General features: G+C 35.1%; 1 protein-coding gene and 1 long non-coding RNA gene across 3 annotated transcripts; both read right to left on the bottom strand.

The window, feature by feature from the left end:
• Positions 1-1,370: 1,370 nt before the first annotated feature.
• On the bottom strand, positions 1,371-6,793 carry LOC130459193 (uncharacterized). 2 transcript variants are annotated; one of them, XR_008918413.1, is made up of 3 exons: positions 5,895-6,793; positions 3,628-5,271; positions 1,371-3,001 (listed from the first exon to the last, which is right to left on the bottom strand). It is a non-coding gene; the product is annotated as an uncharacterized lncRNA (long non-coding RNA). The 2 variants fall into 2 exon arrangements; XR_008918414.1 differs by having other exon boundaries at positions 3,628-3,698; positions 3,798-6,791.
• Positions 6,794-14,245: 7,452 nt separating this feature from the next.
• Positions 14,246-15,373, bottom strand: LOC110789631 (uncharacterized). The gene is made up of 2 exons (XM_021994327.2): positions 15,020-15,373; positions 14,246-14,930 (listed from the first exon to the last, which is right to left on the bottom strand). The coding sequence occupies exons 1-2, from the start codon at positions 15,107-15,109 to the stop codon at positions 14,514-14,516; spliced, it is 507 nt and encodes a 168-aa protein (XP_021850019.1). The 5' UTR covers positions 15,110-15,373; the 3' UTR covers positions 14,246-14,513.
• Between the last annotated feature and the right edge of the window lie 248 nt (positions 15,374-15,621).

Genomic DNA, 15,621 nt, shown 5'->3' with positions numbered 1-15,621 from the left:
CCAGTGTTATGACACCGGATCGTGTGGCGCGCTCTCCTCTATGGAGAGGCAAGGGCGCAAGCCTACTTCGCAAAGTGAATCTCATGGCTCGGGGCATGAGCGAATGTTTGCTTCAGAATGAGTTCTCTTGCCTATTGGCGACAACATCTGATGAGAGGTATTGATTCATGCCCCTCAGAGATTTATTTTGAATTAGCTAAAAACTGCCAGTGAACATTGGATTTGACAGAAATATAATAATTTTATCTAAATCCTAGAAAACTATTTGAAAGCTCTTAGAAAGTAAAAGATAAGCAAAATAATGAAAATTATAATCATCTTAAGTTACTCCGTATGACCATCATGAGGGAATTAATTTGGTTCACATTAATTGTTTATATTTTACCCTTTTTTTCTTTTATCTTTTTTTTATCCAAAAATGAATTAAATGATTTTGGAAAATATAAAACGTCAATTTATTTAATTTTGTGAAAATCAAAAAATAAGTTCCAAAAATAATTAGGAAAATAATTAATTTTTGGGTTTTGTTAATTTATTGGTTTAGTTCAATTCTCTCTCCTCTCCTAGCCGGTGTCGGAAAACTCAACGGCGAAAATCAAACCGAAGCGCAGTCTCTCCATCTCCTACCTTCAACATCTACCCCCTTCCTAGCTCTCTCAGTCCACTGTTCAGTCATCTTTAATATCTGCTCAAATTTTCAGACCTTAGTTTGCAAATTTATGTTTTGGATCTATAAATTTTACTGATAGTGTAGTTTGTAATATTTTTGTTGAATTCACAGCTACACCTTGACAGTTCGAGGTTATCAAGCTATTGGGAGTGCGAGGAAAAAGATGATGAAAATTGGGTTTTGGGTTTGAAGGAAAAAAATACCATGAACAATAGTTGAATTTAGATTAAGCATGGCTGACAAACCATAACCATAATTCTTGTAGTGACCATGAATACTTGTGGACATTATCAACCATTATTATGATTAAACAAACCAGCATGGTAGGCTGGTAGCTGCATAGGTCATTACCAAATAGGTATATGGAGCTTACCGAACACATAATTGTTGGACATGAGTACATGACTGACAAACCTTTAATGTAGTGAATTCTAGGTATTGACCACACATATCGTTGGATATTACCTACATTGCCAACCATTATGATTGTTAAAGAAACCAGTTTGGTAGCTGAGTAGCCTATTACCAAAAAGTTACATGGACGTTACCAAACATATAAATGTAAGAATCAATGAACTTAAGACATTATCAAACGTCTAAAATAACACATAGGAACATCATATATATTAAACAAATTTCGAATTAAAGAGATAACACAAACAAGATTATATATTCTTTGGGTAACATAGAAAACCACAAACACCACAAAATATCGAGTCAGCATATATAGCTCATCTTGAAGACGAACTTGGCTGCAAATAGATAATTAAAACATGGATGCAGAAAACAGGAAATAAAACTACCAATACGAAAACAAGACATGAAACAGAGCCTTTATCATCATCCATGGAAACACCACCAGCTTCACCACCATCACTGCATTGACGAGACGTTCAAACAATATTGTACATATTGTTAAAACCGACTGAAACTGCTTCGTATGTCCCAATGTTTTCATGCATCGTCGTTTTCGTGTTGATTCTAGATGTTGTTGCTACATCAACAGCCTGATAGCACGCATGAGCACCCCTAAACAGACAATCATATGTCCTCATAGCCAGCCATGCATAAATCCCAGTCGGGCTTCCATATTATACAGGCAGTGTGTTCTACCATGCCCTGCCAGCTCATACTGTTTGGAAAACCGTTCAGCAGACTCGAAATATTCTTGGCCCCTCCCCAAAATCAACGAAGGCATAGCCTAAGAAACCAGACTTGTCCCATTGACCCCTCACCCTGGTTACCTTGAACCCAAGACCGATGAATATAATGTTTAAACCAACTAAGACTTCTACTTGTTAACTTTCCTCCGATGTAATCTATTGACATGTTTTCATGACAATTGTGTAAGGATGAACGTTTAACATTGGAATCCATTTTGGACGAGAATAAGAGGGGAAAGAACATAAAATATAGATGGTGGTTTGTATAGAGAAAGAAAGGGAAGTGATGGATATGAGAAATTAAAAAAAAAAAACACCTATATTTATAGTGTGTTTTCATGCATTGGATTCAGCTTTCATGCTGAATTCATGCATAGTAATTACCAATATATTTTCAAAATTTGGTCTTTAAACAATAAATGACTGTTTTCAAAAAGCACTGAAAAGTTATTAAAATTTTCAACAAGGTTCCTGATTTTGCATGGTCGTATCACACTGTTTGCATGAATTGAATTGAATTGTAAATTTATTAAAGTCAAGAATTTATTGGTCATATCCCACCGTTTGCATGCTTGATACGTACCGGAGTCATATGCCATTGTTTACATGCATAGTAGATGCCTAGGTCATGAAGTGTTTTAGTGTTTCGTTTCCCAATAAGCTGACGCAATAAAAATCCCAATAATGATAGTTTCAGCAAGGTATCTAACTGCTATTTTTTTTTTTAATTTACACCTACAGGTTTTAAAGTCACAGTGTTCACAAATGTCACAATGTTCCCGCTCCAGCTAGTAATAATAACAGTAACAAAATAAAAAGGAGTTCCGTTGGTAGTGGCTACATGTATTAATCGAGACTACCACTGTAACACCCCGACTTTTCGGTACCTTAATTATCGGTAATAAACCGAACTTAACTTATTTTTAGCAGCGGAATTAGGCATAATTAATCCTGGGACCTGTGGGTATGGGCCCACAAATAAAATAATCTTTAATAACATTTCATAAATAATACAACTTTCCCAAAAATAAATATAAATCAATATTCTTATAACAACCTCAGTAACAGGATTTCCATTATAAATATTTCTCATCTCCATATCTCCATAATAAACTACCAACTCCAGTAATAACTTTCCTCTTGAGAAACTCTAACTCCTTAATCGAACCTGTACATCGTAATAAAAATAGAAAATAGGAAAAGCACAGAAAAAATCCAAAAATGAGTGGAAAACTCAGTAATATAACTCCAGCCCGTCAAAACGGTTTTATTTTGAAAATGATTTGGCACATATCCATCATTAGCATTTATTGTTCGGAAATAACTTAATCTCGTTATCTTGGAAACTGTGTCTGCAAGGAATCGTTTCCTTTACTGTTCATTGGCAAGTACAGGGTTTGGCGGAACTTTTCTGGGGAACTATTTCCCTTTTAACTATAACTGTAACTAGCCTCCACTTGTAACTTGCCCACTTACTAGTTCAGTTCACTTTTCCATGCCGACAATAGCAACATCTGTCTTTATTTAAAATAACTTTATAAATATTATCATTATTTTCGAACAACGTCTTTAACATTATTAAAATAATAAAACACTTTAACATATCATCAATGTCATAAATCATCTATCATATCATTTAGCACATAAATCATATAATAAACATATAATCACATGAAAGTCCCACATTTCATATACGGGTATATAACTTAAGTGCTAGACATAAAAATTACAATAACATAATATAATACTTTTATACACGGGCATGTAAATATAATTGCTGGACATAATAGTTACCTCGATCGATCCTTAACTAAAAAGTTTGAGCGGAACATCTTATACTCCCAATAATTTCCATGGTTGACAACCTCAAAATCATAACAATGATAAAAATTAGTCATGTACTTTTAATTATAATTCTTCCATTAAAAGTCCATTTTAAATCATGATAATAACTAAACCTTTACCTTTATGATGATAATCCCACAATAGTTCTTCTTTATGTAAACTCACGGTCCACTATCTACTCCAAAATAATTGTTGGCTCCTTAATTTAATCCCCTGGCCAACTTAAATATAATCCATAAAAGTAGTACAGAGAAAGCAAATGCAAGAGAAGGCATTCATTCTCACGCAGCACAAGAACACGCTGTAACTCGCAAGGCCAAGGGTGGACTCGCCGGCGACGGCTCTGGTTCTGGACGATGGTGGCTGAACTCGGCGAAGGAGGGAGTCGCTGACGCAGGTGGTGGCAGCAGTCGCGGCACCACGGTGGTCAAATGGAGAAGAGAGAAAATGGGTGTCCATTAATGGTGAAAAATCAAGGAAATAAATAGAGTTTCAATTGCTATTTATAGAAATACAATCAGAAATATTAATTGATTTTTAGCTTGAAGAAAAATGGAGTTTCAATGGATATTTATAGGAATTTCTTGACATGGTGAGTCATAGTAGGAGAATAAACTTTTAGACATTTGGCACTCAAGGTGCCTTAATATGCCACGCAAAGAAGAGGAGAAAGAAGAATGAATTTTGTCCATGTGGTTGGACTGAAATTTGGAAGACAGAGAAGTCAAGAATTCTGGTGACAAACTCCACCATTTACACGTATAATGAAGAAAAGAAGAATGGTCATTCAATTGATTAGGGATAAAATTGTAATCTATGACTCTTAGAATGTAAATCAGAAATTTGGAATAACAATTGGGCTTGCAAGATGATAAACTATGACACGTGAATTGGGCTCAAAGAATATAATCATGTCGCAATAAAAACGTGAACATAATAAGATAAAATAATATTGGAGAAAAAAAACGTAATTACGTTAATAATTGTAATTACAGAATAATAAAAGAGGCTTAAAAGGACGGGGTGTTATATCCTTACCCCCTTAGAAAAAGTTTTGTCCTCGAAACTGGATATCTCAAAACTCAAGGTCAGTCTATCCTCAAATAGTCATACTATGACAATAGCCCAAAAGTCATTCACTTCTCTTAAAACTCTTATTCTCATAACTTAATACCTAATTACCCAAATAGCAGTTAAAACCTCAAAATTTTCTCATATCCCAAAGATCATACCCTGGCACTCTGGCAGTATATATCACTTCCGGCTGGGCTCTGCTCTGATACCATACTGTAACGCCCCGACTTTTCGGTACCTTAATTATCGGTAATAAACCGTACTTAACTTACTTTTAGCAGCGGAATTAGGCATAATCAATCCTGGGACTTGTGGGTATGGGCCCACAAATAAAATAATCTTTAATAACATTCCGTAAATAATACAACTTTCCCAAAAATAAATATAAATCAATATTCTTATAACGACCTCAGTAACAGGATTTCCATTATAAATATTTCTCATCTCCATATCTCCATAATAAACTACCAACTCCAGTAATAACTTTCCTCTTGAGTAACTCTAACTCCTTAATCGAACCTGTACATCGTCATAAAAATAGAAAACAGGAAAAAACACAGAAAGAATCAAAAAATGAGTGGAAAACTCAGTAATATTTCTCCAGCCCGTCAAAACGGTTTTATTTTTAAAATCATTTGGCACATATCAATCATTAGCATTTATTGTTCGGAAATAACTTAATCTCGTTATCTTGAAAACTGTGTCGGCAAGGAATCATTTCCTTTACTGTTCATTGGCAAGTACAGGGTTTGGATGAACTTTTCTGGGGAACTATTTCCCTTTTAACTGTAACAGTAAATGACATCCACCTGTAACTTGCCCACTTACTAGTTCAGTTCACTTTTCAATGCCGACAAAAGCAACATCTGTCTTTATTTAAAATAACTTTATAAATATTATCATTATTTTCGAACAACGTCTTTAACATTATTAAAATAATAAAATACGTAAACATATCATCATAGTTATAAGTCATCTATCATATCATTTAGCACACTAATCATATAATAAACATACACATGATTGTCCCACATTTCATATACGGGTACATAACTTAAGTGTTGGACATAAAAATTATAATACCATAATATAATACTTTTATACACGGGCATGTAAACATAATTGCTGGACATAATAGTTACCTCGATCGATCCTTAACTAAAAAGTTTGAGCCGAACATCTTATACTCCAAATTATTTCCATAGTTGTCAACCTCTAAATCATAACAATGATAAAAATTAATCATGTACTTTTAATTATAATTATTCCATTAAAAGTCCATTTAAAATCATGATAATAACTAAACCTCTACCTTTATGATGATAAGCCCACAATAGTTCTTCTTTATGTAAACTCACGGTCCACTATCTACTCCAAAATAATTGTTGGCTCCTTAATTTAAACCCCTGGCCCACTTAAATATAATCCATAAAAGCACTACAGAGAAAGGAAATGCAAGAGAAAACATCCATTCTCACGCAACACAAGAACACGCCGTAACTCGCGCGGCCAAGGGTGGAATCGCCGGCGGCCGGTCTGGTTCTGGACGATGGTGGCTGAACTCGGCGAAGGAGGGAGTCGCCGACGCAGGTGGTGGCAGCAGTGGCGGCACCACGGTGGTCAAATGGAGGAGAGAGAAAATGGGTGTCCATTAATGGTGAAAAATCAAGGAAATAAATAGAGTTTCAATGGCTATTTATAGAAATACAATCAGAAATATTAATTGATTTTTAGCTTGAAGAAAAATGGAGTTTCAATGGCTATTTATAGGAATTTCTTGACATAGTGAGTCATAGAATGAGAATAAACTTTTAGGCATTTGGCACTCAAGGTGCCTTAATATGCCACACAAAGAAGAGGAGAAAGAAGAATGATTTTTGTCCATGTAGTTGGACTGAAATGTGGAAGACAGAGAAGTCAAGAATTCTGGTGGCAAACTCCACCATTTACACGTATAATGAAGAAAAGAAGAATGGTCTTTCAATTGATTAGGGATAAAATTGTAATCTCTGACTCTAAGAATGTAAATCCAAAATTTGGAATAACAATTGGGCTTGCAAGATGATAGACTATGACCCGAGAATTGGGCTCAAAGAATATTATCATGTCACAATAAAAACGTGAACGGAATAAGATAAAATAATTTTGGAGGAAAAAAACGTAATTACGTTAATAATTGTAATTACGGAATAATAAAAGAGGCTTAAAAAGACGGGGTGTTACAACCACTGCTGGAACAATGGCAGAACATCAGTGACGAAATGGTTAACCTTGGTTGTATCTGGACCGTGTGATAATGGCCTATCCACATTACATATACTACCAAGAAAAATCGAAACCTAAGTATGTGACGTTGGAATTTTATTTATAGTTCACTAGAAAAATAAAATTAAAAGTAATCCTTTAATCATAATTACAATAAAATGAACTTCCTCTAATGCATATACCTCTGTTTAAAAATGATATTTACAGTAGTTATTTGAACAGATATTAAGACAAACTACAGACGTAGTGTAAAAAGATAGGTGAATATAAAAAAACATAAATAAATTAAGATAAATGTGTACTACATGTGGACATCACCACAGTTACACTTGGACATTACCATGTAAAGTTCAGGTAGTTAACAACAACAATTCACGGTTATAGACTTACATTATTATCTTTCGGTTATTACTAATTTAGTAAGCGGTAGTTTCATATAACATGAATCTCAAAGTGACCACAGTTGTATACCACTTGAACATTACCGTCAACTGTTCTTATCGTTTCCAACACCAATACACGATTATAAACTCACATTATTATCCATCGGTTATTACAAAGTAAGTAAGAGGTAGTTACCTATAACACGAATGTCAAAGTGACCACAGTCCACAGTTGTATTCTACTTGGACATTACCGTCAACCGTTCTTTTAGTTACCAACAGCAAAACACGGTTGTGAACTCATATTATTATCGGAAGGCAATTACCAAGTTATTGAATGTTAGTCACCTACTACATAAGTCTCAAAGTGAAAAGGTAAATGATGTGGTAGTTGGATATGAGATTTAGTTTAGAACTTTTCTCCTAGAAAATATATCTATAAATGATAGTTAAAGAAACCAGTTTAGTAGCGGAGTAGCCTATTACCAAAAAGTACATGGATGTTACATAACATATAAATAAAAGAATAAGTTAACTTAAGACATTATCAAACGTCTAAAATAACACATGAGAACATCATATATATATATATATATATATATATATATATATATTTATATATAAAAAATTTATCAGGGTAACATAAAAAAGCATAAACACTACAAAATATGGAGGCAGCATATATAGCTCATCTTGAAGATGAACTTGACTGCAAATAGATAATTAAAACAGGGATGCAGAAAACAGGAAATAAAACTTCCAATACGTAAACAAGACATGAAACAAAGCCTTCATCAACATCCATGGAAACACCACCAGCTTCACCACCATCACTGCATGGACGAGACGTTCAAACAATATTGTACATATTGTTAAAACCAGGTGATTCGGATCTCACATAAATACCAAAGGCTAAACCAGGTGATTCGGATCTCACTTATCTGTGGCATTGTCGATTAGGCCATATAAACACAAAACGCATGGAAAGACATCAAAAGAAGGGCATTCTAGATTCATTCAACTTAGAGAAGATTGATCAATGCGAGTCTTGTGTACTTGGAAAAATGACAAAGCAACCTTTCTCAAAAGTGGGAGAAAGAGCAAGCGAACTACTAGAGCTAATACATACGAACGTATGTGGGCCTTTGAGTACGAATTCTAGAGGTGGTTTCACCTATTTTATAACGTTTATGGACGATTTCAGTAGATATGGCTGTATTTACTTAATGAAACACAAGTCTGAATCGTTTGAGAAATTCCGAGAATCTCTAACTGAAATAGAGAATCAACATTGCAAGAAAATCAAAGCTCTAAGATCAGATTGAGGAGGTGAATATCTTAGCCACGAGTTTGATGACCATCTAAAAGAATACGGTATTCTTTCTGAATTGACTACTTCGGGGACACCTCAATGGAATGGAGTGTCGGAACGGAGAAACAGGACCTTACTTGATATGGTCAGGTCAATGATGGGTCAATCCGAACTTCCTTTACAATTTTGGGGACATGCATTGCAAACAGCAGTACTCACACTGAATCGTGCTCCGTCAAAAGCTGTTGAAAAGACTCCAAACGAATTATGGAATGGGAAACATCCAAAATTGTCTTTTCTAAAGATTTGGGGTTGCAAAGCATATGTCAAGCGATTAATTTCGGACAAGATCGGACCAAAATCTGACAAATGTTTCTTCGTTGGATATCCAAAAGAAATTAAGGGGTATTACTTCTACAACAAGTCAAGAAACAAAGTATTCGTCCCTCGTGACAATGTCTTTTTGGAAAGAAATCACATTTCCAAATTGACAAGTGTGAGATTAATAGACCTCAAAGAGATTTGAGACGAATAACGAACCAATAACTCTTTAGAAGTAGTCAAGTTGAAGAACCTCCAAGGCCTTCAGAAGAGCCAGTGGGAGTAGTTCCTCAAGACGTTGTTGCCCCTCGTAGGTCACATAGAACTAAGGTTCAGCCAGATAGATGGACAGGTGTCCTCTTGACTGAAAACTTAGAAGTTCTTATATTACATAGTGATGAACCTATGGCCTACAAGAAAGCTATGACGAGTCCAAGCTCCACAAAATGGTTAGAGTCCATGAAATCTGAAATAGACTCTATGTCTGAAAATCAAGTTTGGGATTTGGTTGATTGGCCAGATGAGTTTACACCTATCGGAAGCAAATGGGTCTTCAAATTGAAGAAAGACAAATATGTAATTATATACATATACAAGGCTAGATTGGTAGCAAAAGGTTACATGCAAATTCACGGATTTGACTGCGATGAAACCTTTTCTCAAGTCGCTATGCTAAAGTCTATTCGGATAATCCTTGCGATTGCTGCGTTTCATGACTATGAAATATGGCAAATGGATGTCAAAACTTCTTTCTTGATGAATGGTGTTCTTGAAGAGACTGTGATTATGACACATCCGGAGGGTTTTGTCGATCCAAAGAACCAAGGAAAGATATGCAAGCTTAAGAAATCCATTTATGGATTGAAGCAGGCATCAAGGAGTTAGAACATACGATTTGATGAAGCGGTCAATGAATTTGGCTTCATCAAGAACCAGGACGAATCTTGTGTATACAAGAAAGTCAGTGGGAGTAAAATTGCATTCCTAGTCTTGTATGTAGACGACATACTGTTTATTGGAAACGACATTCTTATGATGGAGTCTGTAAAGACTTGGCTTGGAAAGTGTTTCTAAATGAAAGACTTAGGAGAGGCACAGTACATATTGGGCATCAAGATCTATAGGGATAGATCTAAGAGGATGATTGGACTAAGCCAGAGCACTTACATTGACGAAGTGCTAGCTAGGTTCAATATGATGGAAGCCAAGAGAGGCCATCTACCCATGTCACATGGCGTATATCTAAGCAAGACTCAGTGTCCCAAGACATCTGATGAGCGTAGAAAGATGAGTGGAATTCCATACGCTTCGGCTATTGGATCCATCATGTATGCTATGATTCGTACAAGGCCGGATGTTTTGTTTGCATTCAGTGCAACGAGCAGGTACCACTCAGACCCAGGTGAGGCGTATTGGACTGCTGCCAAGAATATCCTAAAGTACTTGAAAAGAACAAAGGATCAATTTTTGGTCTATGGTGGTACAGATGAGTTGATTGTTAAAGGATATACGGACGCAAGCTTCCAAACCGACATAGATGATTTCAGATCACAGTCTGGTTTTGTGTTCTGCCTCAATGGCAGAGCAGTAAGCTAGAAAAGTGCTAAGCAAAGCACTATTGTGGATTCTACAACTGAAGCCAAGTACATTGCTGCCTCAGAAGCAACAAAGGAAGCCGTTTGGATTCGGAAGTTCATCGAAGAACTTGGGGCTGTCCCCTCCATAAAAGGACCAATGGCTTTGTATTGCGACAATAGCGGAGCCATGAGCCATTGCCCAGGCAAAGGTGCCTAGGAGCCACCAAAAGTCCAAGCACGTACTGCAGCGATTTCACATACTTCAAGAAATCGTTGAACAGAAAGAAATCGAGATTTGCAAGGTTGGAACTGACGACAACGTCGCGGATCCATTGACTAAACCGTTGCCACAAGTGAAGAACAACGCACATGTAGCAACAATGGGAATCAAACATGTTGGAGAATGGCTTTGATTTTCTAAGTTTTGTTTTTGAACATCACTTAGATCTGTGTTGAAAACAATTGGTTTAACCATTTCATATTTATGAATTTCTTTATTTCATATTCATTTAATTTTGGTTTAGTATTAAATGAAAAGTCCAAGTGATTCAAAACATTCAAATGGGATGTCAAGATGGATTCTTTGACAAAGAAACACCCATAAGTGAACTTGAATATTGAAGTCACAAAGGATCCTTAATCCAGGTCATTGAAAGGTTGGACGACCAATGACTAATGAAGATTAGATTGCAAGTAGATTTATAGTTGAATTTCTTGAACTAGATGGACATGTTATGTCAGAAATCTTTTGCATAGATACTTATTGGATCTTGTATCAGATTGACCATGAGAACACTTTAAGAACTTAAAGTCATGTCATAAGTAGTTCTCGTTAATGGTGATTAGAACCATTCCTCAAAACATGAGTAATTATGATTGCTCGTTGAAGATTAGTTCGCTTTGATGCTCCTAAATGTCGCACTGTAAAAGGAGAATATAAAAGCAGTTATTGGGCGTACTATGAATCAAAGTGAGTATTCATAGATTGCAAGACTGGATTGTCCTCCTATCTTTGATAAGATATGGTGTTGTTGTGTAACAAGGCATCTCGGAGAGTTAGATACTGTGAAAATGCATGGCCATTCTCAGAATGGTTAAGGCTTAACCTTCTGCAAAAGTTTAACAGTTGAACTCAGTAATCCGAGAAAACTTCTGGACCTAATAACACTACTAGAAAAAGGATATTTAACGACGAACAATTTCGTCGTTAAAAGCCTCAATTTTCGTCGTTAAAACCTTTAACGACGGTCATGATGTTCGTTGTAACAGGTTCCGTCGTTATTGGCTTTAACGTCGATGTTCGTCGTTAATATTTAACGAAAATTAACGATGAAACATCATGTCGTCGTTAACCATTAACGACGGATTACCGTTTCGTCGTTAATTGTTAACGACGAATTTAGGATTTCGTCGTTAAAAGTTAACGACGAACTATTGTTTCATCGTTAAAAAATAACGACAACATGATATGTCGTCGTTAAATACTTATTCACGATGAACAATTAACCAACAACGACCAAAAATCCAATCGTAAAATGTCATTCCAATGGTAAAAAAAATTAAAATTTTGGCAATAACGACGAACTATTCTGTAGTTAATATTGAAACCACAATAACATTATTTACATTCTTCAAAACACCTACATTTTCTCTATGAAATAATATAAACAATAATAAATCAATCAAATTAAAAAAAATGGTAATTTCATTACTCAAAAGAATTTGACAATAGATTTCAAGTTATGTGAAACCCAACAATCACATCCCTTGACTTTAAATTCTAAAAGTAATAGATAAGTAACTCTTGCATGTTCAATCTAAAATTAAAGAAGTATAAAAAAATAATAATAATTCTTCATAGTTGGAGTGTCCTCTCTTGGAGAAGTAAACCCTTGTAGCAACACTTCTTGTATTGTGTCCACGCGATTGGTTACGACCTAATTTTGTATGATTGCTTCATTCAACTAAGATTGAAGTTCCCCCTGCTAGGTTATGGTCCCGCTATTTCTTTAAGTGTAATTCCTCCTCAAAAACCCAAAAACCGATCACGAGACTTCGACTTAAACACCTTTTCTGCTACATATATAAAAAAAATAAAAGAACTTAAGTATCATGGCATGGGAAAGTAAAAATAAACCAAAAAGGAACCAAGAAAACAAGTTAAATACCTATAGTTGGGAAAGTGTTTGTTCTACTTCCAATATTTTCTGAATTTCCTCCTGCAACAAATATATAACCATGACAATTAATATTTCAGTCAATACAATCTTTATTCCACAAAATCATGTTTGCGTTAAAAGTAAAGCTCTGATGAGACATATGGAGTACCACCGACAAAAGAAACCCGGACAAACAAGAGGATATCAGATTGTGAATTCCGAAATTTGACAGCATGCTGAGGTCCCTGTCGATACTGAAATCCTCAAAATGATTGTGGATTTCATTTTGGAGTACCACATGCATTTTGGAATGCACAGTCTACACGAATATGATTTCAGACATGTGCCAGAGTGACTCAATCCATTTGAAGCATCACAAAAATAGCCAAAGACTAAATACGACAACATCAATTTCAAACGAATAAGCTCATGAATTTCAGTACACCAATTTCTCACATAAAGACTTGTACCAACAACCCCATTGAGTGCAGCAACAAAGCCTCGCACATCATGCACCTCTCCTATACACAATACTACCTCAACTTAAAGCCCATATTGTTGACTCTTTAGGAAGCTACAACACCTATTGAGGTATTGATGTTGTTCAACAGGGTGCTAATTATGCCTACCGCCTTCAGTTACTTCCCATCAGCATACGACCAAGAAAAAACCTCCTAGCACGGTAGAACCCAACAAAACTACCAACCTAGACCATATCACACATCACTACAAAATAAAGTCATTTTAGCAACACTTCAAATTTGTTGCTATTTTGAAGAAATTCGTTTCTAAGTCTAGTTAGCAACGGATTGGAAACGAAAAATAATGGTTACTAAAACGCTGGTTGCCAAATGATATTAGCAACTAAATCCCAAAATATTTTGTTGCCATCTTGCATCAATGAAATATGGTTTCCATATTGGTCACCATGTGCAGGAGTGCGTTTACTTTGGTTGCTAGAAATAGCAACGAACTATTAAAAAACGGTTGCCACAACTAGCAACAACTTATTAACATTGGTTGCTAAAAATAACAACAAATTAATAACATTGGTTTCTAAAAACAGGGCAACGAATATTTATTTTAGTTTCTAGTAGGAGAAACAAAATTATTTATTTGGTTGCTAATAGTAGCAACAGATAATTTATTTTTGGTTGCCAACAATGGCCACAAATTATTTATTTGGTTGCTAACATTAGCTACAAATTATTTATTTATGTTGCAAATAATGGAAACAAATTATTTATTTGGTTGCTAATATTAGCTACAGATTTTTTTATTTATGTGGTAAATAATGGCAACGCATCATTTCTTTAAGTTGCTAATAATTGTTATTAAACTAGCAACAAAATTTGCTCCGGATATTTTTTTGGTTGCCAAACCTAGCAACAAAATATTTTTTCCATTGCTTTATTTACTGTTCTATTTTCAAATTCTGAAATAAATTTAAATCAAATTTATTGATGCAATATTTACAACAACGAATAAATAATAAAAACTTTCATTAAAAAATCAATTCAAAGCCTACAAAAGAAGTTTCATCCCAACAAAATTGCATATATATGCAATATATAACTTGTAATCCCCTAAATAACATAATTGCATAATTTGCAATATATATTTGTTTACCTGCTTTCACTAGAAAAAAAAAAAAAACTCTACGCTAAACTAATCGTCCAAATGTGTTCCAATCAACAAGCCAAAAATAACACAAAGCCATGCAATTTCTTCTGATAATCAGCATTCAAGATAGGCGCAAAATGACATTTTCAGTTAGGAAAAGAATCTGAGCTTGCATAGCCTTCATAGCATCTGTTGTTTCTTTAAGTTGTCTTGTTGTTTCATCAAGCTTTTTTTCTGTTTCATTGAGCTTTGTTGTTGTTTCATCTAGGACCACCTTTGTTTCTTCAATCTCCTTCGCTTGTTCCAAATTTTTCGAAGAGAGTAGTTCAACATTACTTGTCAAATTAGTCACTAGCTCATTCCGCACTTTCTTGAAACTTGGGTCGTTGTTTGGTTTCACATAAAAGTTGTCAATAGCATTTCCTAGACCATACACTCTCCCATTCTTCCATCCACCTAAGGCTTCCAAAAATAACTCGTTCTCTGTTTTAGGATTCTCATCCTCCAAGTTGGTAGATTTTTTGCTTTGAAAATCAGCCTGACAAAAAGGTGAAAATATGCGATTAAGACTAATGATTTTCTGTTACAAGGGCATATGTATAATAAATTATATAAGTAGGAACTCACCCAAACTTTTCGTGACGTCTCGTCCACGAATTCACCATTCTCTTTAGCATGGCCTTTGTAATACACCTCGGATGGAGTAGGCGGACGCATCAACTTTTTCTCCTAGTCATTTCAAGAAAATCATATAAATATACAAGTTTTGGCACTGATAGAATACAACTGTGAATTTGATAATTCATCTCAAAATGTAGCCATATATCATATATGCAGTACAGATCAGAAAGACAACAGTACATAAAGACAGATTAGAAAGACAGATCAGAAAGACAGATAAAAAAGACAACAGTATAGATCAGAGGGACAGATCAGAAAGACAACAATACAGATCAAAAAGACAATAGCACAGATCACAGAGCTGATCAACAGAATTGGTACAGACCTGATCAACAATACAGAGGCAAACAACTTGGAAAAATAACAGATCAGAAAGCAGCAGCACATCCAGCGTGGTCAACTTTGGAACATAACACACAAGTCAACATTTCAGGTTATAAACAGTAGAACATTACTGAACATGTGGGTACGTTTGTGTCTGCTTGCTCTCTCAACTTAAGCCACTGTATTGCCTTCAAAGCTGAGGTCTTAGCTCTGACTGGGGGACT

Source organism: Spinacia oleracea, chromosome 4 (assembly GCF_020520425.1).
Source record: "Spinacia oleracea cultivar Varoflay chromosome 4, BTI_SOV_V1, whole genome shotgun sequence".
Lineage (NCBI taxonomy): Eukaryota > Viridiplantae > Streptophyta > Magnoliopsida > Caryophyllales > Amaranthaceae > Spinacia > Spinacia oleracea.
Note: the sequence above shows the minus strand (reverse complement) of the source record. Positions and strands in the feature narration are given on the sequence as shown.